The sequence below is a fragment of the Strix uralensis genome, chromosome 5 (assembly GCF_047716275.1).
Source record: "Strix uralensis isolate ZFMK-TIS-50842 chromosome 5, bStrUra1, whole genome shotgun sequence".
NCBI lineage: Eukaryota > Metazoa > Chordata > Aves > Strigiformes > Strigidae > Strix > Strix uralensis.
In genome coordinates, this window is record NC_133976.1 from 41,610,954 (window position 1) to 41,625,130 (window position 14,177).

Consider the following 14,177-nt stretch of genomic DNA (forward strand, 5'->3'; position numbering starts at 1 on the left):
CAGTTTTTTTCGGCAGACCTGTATCACTTTGAGAAATGGAGTTTGGAGTTCATGTGTGTATCTCTGATAATCTGGGAACAGATTGTACATCTTTCTTTTCCTGTTGAAGAAGCTCCTTTGGCTAGTCCACTTGTCAATTATTTCACAAAGTTGTTTTACCAACTAAATTGTGATTTGGTTAGGTATTGAGACTTCTGTTTTCTACTTGTCAACATCTCTTGCATTAATAATAAGCGTATCTGTTCTCTTCCTTGCCTTTTTGACCTTAAATTGAATAATGTTATCTTCATTTTTAGGTCCTTGTGAAGGCCATCTTTCTTTTATGCTTCTTTGATACTTTTTCATAGCTTTCTTTCTCTGTTCTGCTACCTGATGAATTGGAAGTTCTCCTTTCTGCTGTAACATGCCGGTAGACACAGTTGGTGGTGATCTGGGAGAGCCAGAAGTAAATTCAGATTATTTCTTGGTGTACACTAGCTACTCTGCACTGTAAATTTTACCCTCCCTTTAAAATCTAATGGAAGGTCTTAAGGTTGCTAATACACATCATCAAACTACAGTAAATGTTACAAATAGTTTTAAGGGAAACTATGCTGAAATTGACAGTATCTCTAAGGGGGAAAAATGACTCAAACATTGAAAGCATCTCTCAGACTTGCTTTGGATTTAAATTTCCACTTGAGAATTCTGCACTTTTTTAAGCTTAAAAAGTGCATAGCTTAGGATTTCAGACAATGGTGACTCTGTTCTCTCACGAGAGACAAAAATATGTGTACATAAACTAAAGAGGATCTTGCAGTTTCTGAATTCTGATTATAGGCAGTAAGATGCCTTTTATAATAAATAAATAAAAGTAAGCTTATCTCTTTATTTCTTACTATCAGCATTAACTCCATTTCCCGAAGTGAAGTAAGATTGCCGTGTGGCACCCTGACATAAGTTCTAGAACAGATATTTCTGAATAGCTGCTTCAATGAACTTCCAATTTTTTGGCCAGCAATTTTAAGTGTTCACCTGTGTTATGTATACAGCACTATGAACTACAGAAAAATTAGTTGATCTCTAAACAAAATCTGTAGTTTAGCAGTATTCCCAGAGCCATATGCCAGCTGTGTGTAATGTAGCTAGAACAAACAAAAAAAAAAAAATTCAGTCTATAAATGTATGTCTTTCAATCTGGCACTGATATGGGAAAATCCACCTACAAAATACAAGTTGCAAAAGAAGTAACTTCCTCTCCGTGGGAACAACTTCCTCTCTCTGTGGGATTCATGGGCAGGCAGCATGGCTAAAATGGTTGAATGTTAGTCTTCCCTGCCTAATACCTGCTGACATAATGTACCTTTGTTTGTTTTGCATTAATGAATCATCTGGAAGAGGTTATGAGAGACAGAAAACCTTTACCATGCTTTAGTTACTGCACAGAGCTGTGATAGATAGCAAGCCTACTGGGCAGTGGGATCATTGATTCGTGTGATGTCCCAGCTGCAGAGCTCACATCTAACAGTAGATAAAATCATGCTCTGTCACGCCGGTAGGAGAAAATCCTGCTCAGTAGAGCTTGGTTTCGTCACTGGAGCATGCAGAGACTGCTCAGTCTCCTGTGAACTGTTCAACTGCAGAACTGTGTCTAGATTATCTCAGGCAGAGCAGATACGAATATCAAAGTTCAAAGACTCTGACATCCTTTCCATTATTAAAAATAATGAATAAACATGACAGAGAATATCTTTTAATAACTTAGGATATGATTGAAGTATCACATGTAGACATGCTTTCCCCTAACTGGGAAAATGAAGCAAAACTTTGTGGGTTAGTGTCCTGATCCAATGTTGGGGGAGGTTTCAATATGATCCCAAGAGCGAGATTAAGTCACAAACAAGGTCAAATGGCGTATACCTAAAACAGGTTTTTATTATTAAATAAAAAACGTGAAGAGAGGTTGCAATAGGACAGAACGGAAGGAAAAGACAGAAATAAAGCAAGGATGTGGGATAGGGATGCAAGAATAGTCACCACCATGGATCCAGCGGCGTCCTGTTGGTCCTCAGTCTTCAGTTCTTCAGTGGTGGATGCACACTGAGCAAAATTTTCTGCTGCCTTTTAAAGTTCATCTTATCTGCTGATTAGCATATCTGCCCACCTTTAGGTTTTTTTTTCTCTGGTCCAACAGGTTTTGTTGCATCTGGCTTCAGGGCAGGAACGTTTGCCTCTTGTCAGTTCATTAGCAATACATGCATGGGGTCTGGCCTACACAACAGAGCCACAAATGGCTACAGGACAATGCAACCACAAGGAAGTGGAGGGGTGCATCCTTCAATACACTCCCGCTTCTCTGGGCAACATCCCCCCAGACCCAATTCACAGGCCGCAGCAGCTTCTCTTGGAGGTTTGCACAGACACAAGCAAGCTTTGAGACAGTCTTATGACATTTCAGTCTCTCACAGTGTAACAAAATGGTTGATTTGCATTACAGGAGTAGGTAGAGGAACCAAATATTATTACAATCTTATTGTCAAGCAGAAGGAAGGATCCTTGTTACATTTCACATGTGGAAAACTCTGGAAAAGTGAAGCTGAAAGGGTTTGCTTTGGGCATCCCACCAATTCTGAGGTAGCTGTGAACCTGTCACAGTCCTGAACATTGAGCGTGACCATCCATTTGAAGATGGGGGTCATCTGACTGGTAATAGCCAGTTTAGGCTGGAAGCTTTTGCTGGTTTTTGTTAGTTGCAATAAATGGTAAAATTCTATGAAACTCCATGGGAGATATGAAATGCTCTCAAGTTTTCTGTTGTGCTTCCTGTCGGTCTCTTTTTAAGAGCAAAATTAATTCTGTGATGATGCTGATATGTAAATGCTAGCTATAAGATGCTGAGTCTAGCAAGGCTGAAGGAGTTGAGGTTGTGAAGGCAGGCACTCTGCAGCTGAGAGTTAGATGGGACATGAAGTTTAGGACTATGAGTGGTATTGCCTCCTATTTGCCTTGTGCAGCTCAATACTCAGTGCCTCAGCTTCAGGGGATCTGATTTTAACTTTTTCCTCTCAATCTGTGTGATGGGTATGTGTACCAGGTTAAGGCGTTCAGCTAGGTTGCCCCTGTTCAGAGAGGCTGCAGGGCTAGTCACCGATGGTGCTCTTCAAGGGGAAGCAATGACCGTTTCCCCTGCCTGGTGCGCTGGAACAGAGACAATTGTGTATGTATTTGAAAGAAACTTACCAAAACAGTGCTCTCAATCCAGAAATAGTGCTCTCAATCCAGGTGCTGTTCAGTCGCATGCTCTGTGAGGTAACCTGTTTATTCAAAGTAGGTCATGGGAAAGTTTTGGAAAACGGGAGAAGCGGGGAGGAAAATTATATAGGGAGAGCAAGTGAAAATTATGACAAAATGAGCGTTTGACCTCAGTATGTTAGTGCAAGAGAAACTAAAAATCCTAAAACAATTTCACAGGTAGATTTGAGAGACTGAGACAGTACCTTAACACTGCAGCCAAGTTATGTTTCAGCAGTTGCCTTCTGCTCCCTTACAATTTCTGAACTAATAGTAGTCTGAAATTAAGTAGTAAACAAATTCTTTAAAAAAAAAAAAAAATCATTACCCCAGAGCTACACGTACTTCAGAGAGAAGTTGCCATTTACATATAAATATAAAAGACCTCCAGGATCTGTATGGCGTTGTTTTACTGTTATGGTGATTAATTGCTTTACTGATGTGGTAGAACAGAGTCTTATGATGGCAGCCTGGCCCTTACACAGCTCAGGCAGAAACCACAGCCATTGCTGTCTGATTACAAAGCTGTCTCCAGTTAAGCATTCCCTTTCAGTGGAAGTACTCTTTGCATGTCACCACTCACCCTTCAACATATAAGGTATGTTAAGTCTTTCACTACAAGATGTAATTCACCTTCTCCAAATGAATCCATCCTCTCCAAACCAGCCCCTTTTCCAAAGCAGTACTACATAAAAGGGGGAGAGATGAGTTTCTACATCAGCACCTTTCTCACGTCAAAATCCCACCGCAACTTTTCTGTGTAGAAACTCAGCCCCTCTTTTTCTTTAGCATATGGTCCCCACGACCCCCCTGGGCCTACTCCCGCCCAGGCCCCCCCAGAGCTGCCGGGGCCGCGGTGGCAGCGTGCCCCCGGGCTGAAAGCCTTGCCCTGCCCGGTTGCCCACCCTGCCCGCGGTGGAGGGAGAGGGCGGGCTCCTTCGGCTTCCTGGGCTGGGTTCAGAGCGCCGTTTCCCTGCCCGCGGTAGGCGGCCGGGCCGGTTGTGCCCTGCAGCGGGGCCGAGGCGCGAGGCGGCGGCGTGAGGGGACGGCGAAAGGCCTCGCCCAAGGGCCGCCCGAGGGGCGGGCGGCCCCGCAGCGGGGACCTCCGGGGTTGCGGTCGGCGCAGCTCCCCTGGGGCGCCCGCCGCCCTCCAGGCCTCGGGGGGGGTGGGGGGGCTCCTGCCGGGGTTGGGGGCGGCGAGGCTGGGCAGCGCTCGGAGCGATACCGCTCCCCGTCCCGTACCCCCCTGGCGGCGCTGGCGGTGCGCGGCGGCTGAGGTAAGCGGGGACCGTGGGCGTCTGTCTGCCGGCGGCTCTCGTCACCCGGAGACGGGTCTCCCCTAATCGGGTTTCCATCAGTCTCCGCGGGGGCGTATAAAAGGAGCCGCCGCGGGGCGAGGCGGGCAGAGCGCGGTGCTGCCCCCCGGCCGGCCCCATGCAGCCCGCCATGATGATGTTCTCCAGTAAGTACTGGGCGCGGAGGGGCTTCTCGCTGGACTCGGCCCTGCCGGAGGAGCGCCCCGCCGTCGGCAGCCTCACCGTAAGTGGCGGGGCTCCGCCGCCCGGCCCACCCGCGGCGGCGGTGGTGGGGACCCCCGCGGGGGCAGCAGGCGGGGGAGCCGCCGTGTCAGGGCAGCAGCGAGGGCGGTCGGGTTCGGCTGGCCGGGGCTGGGGGGTTGCGGCCCCGGGGAGCCGTTCCCCTTCCTCTTAACTTTAAGGTCAGGTGAAGAGTTTTTCAGCAGTTGCAGGGGCCGATGAAGCGAACTTCGCAGTCTAGTCGGTCCCCGTTCAAAACGCCGCCTTAAAAGTGTCTTTGAATAATAGTAAAAGTTTCGTTAGAAATACATGCCTCACTGCAGAAATGAACCGTATTGCTATTGGAATGATATAAAACCACTAGGGTCCGGTTCAGGTGGTTTTAAGTGCTGGAATTTTGAAAAGCTTTAATTAGTCCTGCGGACTGTATGCATCAGCAGAATCTGACTTTTCAAGGCACTTGTAAACCTCACAGCGCGATATATAAAACATTTTTGGCAATAACGCGAATTGCATGCACTTACGCTGCATTGGTGCCTATGGCACTTTAGTTGCTGAGCAGCTGGCTTTGAGGTTTCCCAGTTTCTGCCGAGTAGCAGGAGCACAAGAACTTGCGGGAGCATCGTGCAGGGGATGTGCAATTTCCCTGCTGAAAACCCTGTTAGGAGGTGGAAACAGTTCTCTGTAAAATGATGGTGTGGGTGCAACAGGTCCTTGGGTGATTTCAAGAATGGGATAAACTTCTGTATGCTTAAGGTAAACGTATTTGAATAGGTGGCTTTAATAAGAGTAAAGAATGTTGAAAGGTGCTAATGTAATCTGCTCTGAATATGTGAAATATTTAGGATTATGAAGACTTTGCCTCCTAAAAAATTTTGCAACACGTGAAGATTCAGATCACTTGTAGAACCAACAGAATGCACCAGTTTGTACCAGCTGTGAACTGGCCTATTTGTCTTTATAGTAAAATATGAAATATCTCTCTTTATACATGATTTGCTTCTGTTGGAACTTTGTACATTGTTTGCTTCTTGGAAATACTGGATTAAATGGGATAAATTTGTTTTACTGTCTTTATATTTGAGTTACTTTCTTCACTGAGTTCTGCTGTAGACGACTTCTATTCCTGAGTACTTGTGCTTGCTCCAGATAATTCATTTTCATTAGGAGCTAGTTGACCTGCTAGTCATTATTTAATTATGAAGTATACAGTGTACTAATGAGCATGGTGGATAAGATTTGAGTTCTTGCAATATCACAGCCTCTTCTGCTGGGCTCATAACAAAGAGGTATTCTAGTTTTCATGTGTTTAAGAGGGTCTTTCAGTCATCGCTTCTGGTAATGCTTGCTTGAGAGTATTAGGAAACCTGTGACATTCTTAGAAGGAGCCAAGTGCTCTCTTTTCCCAAAGAAATAGATGGTATTGAGATTCTCAGACACTCGGTTGACTACATGATCCTTCTTACATAGCTTCCAGAAAGCAGCACACAGTGAAAAGTCACGGATGCTATAAAAATAGCACCTTTGTCACTTCATGTGGAGGTTGTGTGCTTGATGTAAGTGAAAAGGACTCAGTGAAATCCCACATATTATTGAAGTTAAAACAAAAGTGACCTTCCCCTAAACTATCCCTGAGCAAACCTCCTCCAGAGCAGAATCATACAAGCTCAATCACTAAAAAATAAACATGTTTGAAACCCTTCATATATCATTCTACAAACATAATTGCTTTTCCAGATTGTTTCTGTGTAGTCTAATAAATGATGAGAAAAGACCACAGAGACTTTTTATCATGTGTAGTACTAGTTTAAGTGTGGCTGGTTTAACCTGTACTGTTTAAAGAGTGGCTGTTGGTAAGATTTGCATTTTGACTAGCCCTCTTTTTAATTCAGTGCCTTCTTGTACCTTAAAAAAAATAAATCTCAGAAGATCCAGTGGGAGCTGACTGGAGAGCTGTGGGCTGAGGGAGATATTTCAGAGTGGACTAGGATCAGGTAAAAAAAATAAACCCGTTTGACATGAACCATGTGGATGCATTAAGATGGATGTGATGCAAACACTTTGTCGCTGTCAGCGATATCCATTTTTAAGAAAACTATTTTATATAATCCGTTTTGAAAAAGAATCAGGCTGAAGCTTACTAATTTTCTGCTGGGTCATGAAGCACTTGATAAAATCTTGTAAAATCTTCTAGAAGCACAGGGAGACCCTTTGCTGAAGTCCATCATCACAGGTCCACAGACATTGTGCAAGTGGGATAGCCTACCTGTAAGGAAAAAATAAGAACAGAGCTTTAATTTGGCTTTCATCAAGTGTTATGAGACCTGTTTAAAAATTCACTTTTGGGTTATTTTCCTTAAGCTGCTTTACAATTTACTAGAGGACAGTTTAATCCATGTGGAATAGTTGTATATGATTCTTAATTTCTAGTTTCACATTTTTTTAGTGACTATATAATGGATGATAAAAGAGCAGTTAACATCTCACTGGAGATATAATTCCTTCAGGAGTCACAAGGTGTGTGTTGGAAAACACAGGCTGTTCTTGAAAATCATGGTCAATCTTATAAAAGTTGTCTACAAAGGCTGTGCTGTTGGCATCTCAACAAGATTTAAGGTGATAAAATTACATTTTTTTTGGAAAATGCCAACTGAAATTTTGCTTAAAGCAGTCTTTGACCCCCAGATTGTGAGAATAATGTAGGAGCGGCCAAGGTTGGTGTAATTTTCTGTATTTTTTTGAGTTCCTCAACCAGCCCATCTTCTACAGGAGGTACAGTTTTTCACAATGAGAACAATCAGCCATTGGAATAATCTCCCCAGGAAAGTGGTGGATTTCCCTGACATTGGACACTTTTAAGATTTGGCTGGACAGGGTACTGGGCCATCTTGTGTAGACCGTGCTTTTGCTAGGAAAGGTTGGACCAGGTGATCCTTGAGGTCCCTTCCAACCTGGTATTCTGTGATTCTGTAATACAGTCTGTGCTTGTATTTCTGTCCTTGTTTGTATAATCAACAGAGGTTTTGTTTTCTCAGGAAAAATTACATGACAATATTAATTGTACTACAACAGAGAAGATAAAGTTTGTGTTTTAATGGTTAATACAAATTTACAGACCAGTGTAAATCATCGTAGATTGACTGGTATACGTTAGAATAGCATCACTGCAGGCTTTGCAGTAATTTAGACTGTCTCAATTTCCTTCATATTTATTACTAATGATAGCACTGCCCTAATAGTATTATCATATTTGTATCCCAAACATTCATATGCTTTTCCTTAGGCTTTTTTTTTTTATGGACTGGCCTCTTGCACAATCATCTCTAACAACTGCCTTTGACCTGTGATTCTGGTTCCGCATTACCTTTAAAATTAAGGCTGGATGAGTTCCATTCAGCTATTTTCTAACAAAAATTTCTCCTTGCCTAAAAAGACTTAATTTTGGGAAATGCGCATTTACATCTGAGATGATGCTGTTCTTTATCCATTTGTAGCTAAACAGATCGAGTTCTGGGAAAAATGAGGAAAAGAAAGGGAAGAAGGGAAATGGGAAAGGTGAATCTGTTTCTGAAGGTGGAAAGACAGCTGTGGTGTTTTCCTTGAAGAATGAAGTTGGTGGATTGGTGAAAGCTCTCCGACTCTTCCAGGTAAAGCTTACAAATCCTTATGCTGCCTGGACTGAGGAAGGCTACTGAGGTCAGGTTGTTTATTGGTATAAATCTAATGGACTGTGGCAGAAGGAATAGAGTGCAGTTACACCCTGCAGAATTGAATAAAAGTAACTTAAAATTTTATGGACAAAGCATTTTGAGCTCATGAAGGGTTTTCTGGAATAAAGTTTCACAGTGATGCTGATGTTCACACCATTTGCTTTAGATTTCCAACGTGTCATTCTCAACACCGTAAATGAGATTTGAAGTTGTCTGTGCAGGCCACAATGAAAGGGGACACTTTCAGAGAGCAGTTCAGAATCTAAATTACATACAGTCGGGTGGTGGTGGCAGCCTTGCTGCAGGACAGTGTTCGGTCATGAAGTTACATGCACCTTTAAGTGCTTGTAGAGTCAGGGCTTTAAGTGTCTAACTAGAATGTAAATTGTGAAGTATTGGTTCCCCTGTAGATCCCCACGCAATCAGTGGTTTTCAGTCAGACTGCTGGTACTGCATGTAGTCTGTGTGCCTTATTCATAATTTGAAGAGGGCTTGGAGACATGTCTGAGGATAGCTAAAGCAAAGCAATACAATGAAAGTCTTATGTTGTTCACTCTGTGCAGTGCAGTGAAGAGAAAGTTAGGAGGTGGCTGGCAGCCTACCTCAAAGGCCAAAACCTCGGAGGGGTGTAAGTACGGGAGCACTAGGTAATACCCATCCTAACTCACAGGAACTGGCTCTGGGAGCAGATTCCCAAGGCTGATGTAGATACTTAGATTCCCCAGCCAAGGAAAAGGGGTGAGTTAGACCCCCAGGAGGGAGGCTGCCAGGAAGCAGGTGCTTGATAGAAAGGGGAAGCTTAAGTGAACTAATAGGAGTTGCAGAAGTGTCATGTTTTCAGTGCAGCTTCTATCCAAGAGTTAAGTGTCTAACTGCAGCTCTGGCTTAAATGCTTGAATGGGTTCATGCATGAAATCTTGGATTTACGCATCAACTCCCCCTTCTTGGGAACGGACATATAACTCACTCTGGTCTCCTAAAACATGGCTGGAAAATTTTGCATATATATCACCCCCATTCACCTAATTAACAATTTGAGTACTGTGAGGGGGTGCACAGGGTTTTGTTTTGTACTTCACCTAGGGTAGATCAGAGTGAATTTGTTACATGAATGGGTTAGCCAAGGAGAAACACCAAATACATACCTTATGGAGCATGCTAGTGGAAGAATTATGTACGTATATTGAGAGGTTGTAAAAGCAGAGAGTGCTGCTTGGCTGTACCAGAGGGGACCTTCATCTGAAATGGACATTTATGTAAAATACAGCAGGCAAATGGAAGTACAAGCACAGATTTCTCCCCATTTGGAAGTCAAAAAATGTTTTATTGGCTTCACTAAGTAACTGAAAGAATAGTTGTGAAAAGTAACAGTAACAGAAAAGAAAAAATCAGAGTCAACACAAGTATTGGTTGAAAGCAGTCATCTAGTCCAACCTGCTGTTTTGAAGCACGTCTATCACAACACTAGATCACATCAGCCTTAACACGTTATGGTTATCTGATGTATGACGCCCTGAGCAGACCAGTAGTTGTGGTGGGAGAGATATTCCGCAGGAAAGTTTTCATGCCAGAAGTATTTGCACACTCATGTTTGTTTGTATCATTCAGTTTTGATGGGGACATTGTAATAGAGAATAAATTGAATTAGATTTTAGTTTTATTACTGTTAACTCTTTGGGTTATTGATAATTACTGTGAGAAAGATAGATGAGGACTGATACACAGTTATCCTCAGAAAAATATTTTCTTCTTCATGAATTCATAAGAGATACTGAAGTAGTACACGTTTAATAGCATCTATGTAAAGAAGCACACTCAAATCTAGTTAAATTAATACTATTATTGTGCACATTGCCTAATAAAATTTCATTAGAATTTAATATTTATAGCAAAGGTAGATATAAAACTGTTAGATTTATTTTTCTTTTCAGAAATTATATTGGTATATTGTCCTCTGTAAGAGATTGTCTTGGTAGATAAAATTTAATCATTAGTTGACCTTCTTCATTAAGTACAAATTTTATTTTTACTTTCAGTATACAGACATTTTTTGTCTTGGGTATTTATTAAGCATCACTAACTAGTTGTGTAGTGAGTACTTTCAAGAAAATGCCTTTTAATAACTGGGAAAAACTTTCCTGAGGAATATGCCATCTGTATTGCTCTTCTAGCTGGTATGTCTGTATTTCAGCTGTTATTTCATCTTTCCACAGGAGAAACATGTGAGTATGGTTCATATTGAATCACGAAAATCGAAGAGAAGGAACTCAGAGGTGGAAATTTTTGTGGACTGTGACTGCAGTAAGAAAGAATTTAATGAACTAATCCAGTTGCTCAAGTTTCAAACTAATATCGTATCTCTCAATCCACCAGAAAACATCTGGACTGATGAAGAAGGCAAGGCTGCTTTTATATCACTTGATTTAGACACTGACAAATGTTTTGCACAAGTATCTCCATAGTCTTACACTCCAGTACATTCAACTCATATTCTGTCTTCTACAGATCTCGATTGTGTCCCTTGGTTCCCCAGGAAGATATCTGAATTAGACAAATGCTCACAGAGAGTTTTGATGTATGGATCTGAGCTGGATGCAGATCACCCTGTAAGTGTAACATAAAGTTGTCTTGTAGATCATTTGTTCAGATTATTTGCCAGTCAAATAAAAAGCCCGTTGACTCCTGATTCTGAGTACCTTTTTCAGGATATGGTTTTCAGAAGATGGGGATTTAGTTCTCTTCAGTAGTTTCTGTAAATAATTTCCTTTTCTGTAGAAGGACACCCAAAAAGGAGGTCCTCCAGAAAACTTACTTGCTCTTTAACAACTCTGTCCCCTTTTGTTCTGCTTTCATTTATTCATTGTTTTAATTAACTAGTTGATAGAAAGGTTTCAAACTCTGAAGAGTTTAGATCAATGTGACCTTCAGTTTTGTCACAAGTAGCTCTTAGGTAAGAATTGATATTAACCTAGGTGTCAGAGAAGAAAGAATTATGAAAGAAGACATCCTTGGGCACTGAGAAGGTAATTACAAAATAAAACAGAGCAACATGTTCCTGTTTCTGCATGAATGCAGCAGATGGGAAGGTGTCTCACATTGTTTCCTGACTTTGGTGACAGAAGACAAGCCTGCATTTCAGACAAGCTGTAGTGCCAAATGCTCAATGCAAAAGGCAGAAAAATAGATTTATTACTGTTTTATTTCTTTTGGCTGATGTCCATAAATGCTTAACCTCTCTGAGTGTTTAGATGGCAGATGATTGCAAGCATTTGTGTCACAACATTTTGACTTGTTATAAATCCAAGTTTCTACCTTTGGATCACTTGGCTGAAAGACCCTGGTGGTAGCTAGTTGTATTAATTCCTAAAATAGGCTGTATTAAACTGGTATTGTAGGAAACTTCCAGCTGAAAGAAAGTAGGTAATGAACTAAGATTTCTTACCATAAGACTGTCTTGTAATAGAATCAGATTAAACTCTAGCTGTAGGTGATAGTCTCCTTTGTTTTTTGTCACACACATTTTTGTTGGTATTGTCCAGTGTGGTGAAAAATGGCCCTGAAGAATTTGTAAGTGACTGCAGAAAGATCAGTTTTGTCTAAGGGACTTTCTAGTGATGCATCTGTATACTGTGGTACTACAGTGCCTGTGTAGACTCCTCCCTGGTGACTGCCTTGGCTGAGGAAAGGCAGGTACTCCTGGTGGCCCTGGGTTTGGGGCTCTACGCCAGTGCAGAAATGTCACTGAGACTGCTGCCTTCTATGCTGTCTGCTCCACAGCTCCTACAGCGGCTGTGCCACAGTGGGAGCTCAGGCACAGACCCTCATGCCTGTGCACACAAGCAAATGGACATCATCACGATGTCCCCTGGCAGCCCCACTTCCTTGTCTCTGGTGTCATCTGCCCATGTATCAGCCATGATGCCAGTCATCAGCTTGCTTGGTTTCCAGCCACCTCTACCATGTGTGAGCCCTTACCACACTGTGGGCCCACAGTTGGGGAGCACGTTCCTGGATCCTGGGTTCTGCCATGTACTTCTTGATGACAAACCTCACATTTTCTCAGAATGGAAAAGTCTGTTGATTACCTTCAACCACTAACAGTAATTTGATTCAAACAGAGGCTGTAGTGGCAGCTCATTCTAGCCTTGAGTTGATGACTGTGATGGGCCATTTGATACTGTTTTATGTTCTGAGCTGGTGCCTTCATTAAATACTTGAGTGCTCTGCTGAAAATGTGCTTTCAGTTTTACAGACAATGAAAAAAGACATTTGCATTATATGAATATATATTTTACACTTGGGAAAACTCTTATAAACATAATTTACACACCATTTGTTAGCCTATGCAGCATGTTAGGTATTAGAAATGGAGGAAAAAACCTGTAAAATGTGTGACTGGCCTTTCAAAGGCCACTTCTGGTGCCTGCCCCGCTCCTTAGCGGTGGCGTGTAGGTGCCAGAGGACCAAAGAGAATTACCCTATTACAGAACCAGTATAGCACCACTTCAGCAGCATAGTCCTAACCCATTCTATATTGGCTAATGTTTTCAGTCTCAGTTTCACTACACGTGACAGGCTTTTAAATCCCCTGTGCTGTCTTCCGTCACTTTTCAGCTCTTGAATGGCCTGTGGCTGAGTAATTCAGTGCTTATGTCAAAAGGTATTAAGCAGACAAGGAGGCTCCCCCAGATTACAGTAACTTTTTGCCAGTCAGAAAGCTTTTCAGTGTAGGAGTGGAGGCTTGAAGGTTTTCTGCAGTCCTCTGACATCCTCCCTTACTCTGCCCCAGCAGCACAGCTTTGGTTATGGGGCAGTAAAATGCCTTCTGAGTTTTCTGGAAGCTCATACAAATACTTCAAATCACACGATGTTATCTTTTCATTCCCTTCAGGGATTTGCATTTGTGTATGTGAGCATTAAGGAGAAAATGCATTTTACCCTTCACTCTGACTAGGGGAAACTTAAATGCACTTTCTGGGCTACTAACTGGGGAACTTAGATAACTCTTTACCCTTTTTCATCTTCAAGAGGTTGGCAGTTCTGCCTTGAAAATAGATAACTCTTTTTGTGATCCAAAACGTGAAGTGTCTACATCTTTTATAGGTATAGAAGAGATCTTGTTCTAGTTTTGAATAGCTCAAAGGGCTGTAACTGGCTGGTGTGTATGTGTTATACAGCTCTGTTGTGCTTAATATGGAAAAGGTGTGAGCCAACTGTAGCCCATGAGGTAGACCCCTTCCTCTGTAACTCAGACTGGAGCAGCAATATGCATATTTGCTGCTGGAGGCTGATGGTTCAGTCCCTAATGTGTTGGTTAAGATGGCAGCTGCTGAAGTAGCATCTTCAAACTGAGTTGTGTATGAATTCTGAGCACTTGATTCTTCTAGTGAAAAAAAGATGTATTAAAGATAGGTAAATTACTCTGCTTTGTACCTGCGTGTAGATTTCCATTCAGATTAAGGAAAACCTGAGTGAGATGAAATGACAAGGAAAAAGTTTCCCTTTTTCAACATCTTGGATGAATGACTGTACCTATGTACAATCCTGTCTCGAAAAAACTCCTGTGGGACTTTGGTGGGGAAAAAAGTGAAGAAATCGTTATTTTCTCTTGCAGTCCAGTAGATAGTGTTAATAAAAATGCAATATAAGTAGGTACTAAATA

General features: G+C 42.2%; 1 protein-coding gene across 1 annotated transcript in view; it reads left to right on the forward strand.

Annotated features, from left to right (window-relative positions):
• The first annotated feature begins 403 nt into the window (after positions 1-403).
• Positions 404-14,177, forward strand: part of TPH2 (tryptophan hydroxylase 2) — a 54,570-nt gene continuing 40,796 nt past the window's right edge. Inside the window, exons 1-5 of the mRNA XM_074870242.1 lie at positions 404-445; positions 4,257-4,547; positions 8,300-8,452; positions 10,729-10,912; positions 11,021-11,121. Coding sequence (XP_074726343.1) covers positions 404-445; positions 4,257-4,547; positions 8,300-8,452; positions 10,729-10,912; positions 11,021-11,121 — 771 coding nt within the window. The remainder of the gene's footprint in view (positions 446-4,256; positions 4,548-8,299; positions 8,453-10,728; positions 10,913-11,020; positions 11,122-14,177) is intronic.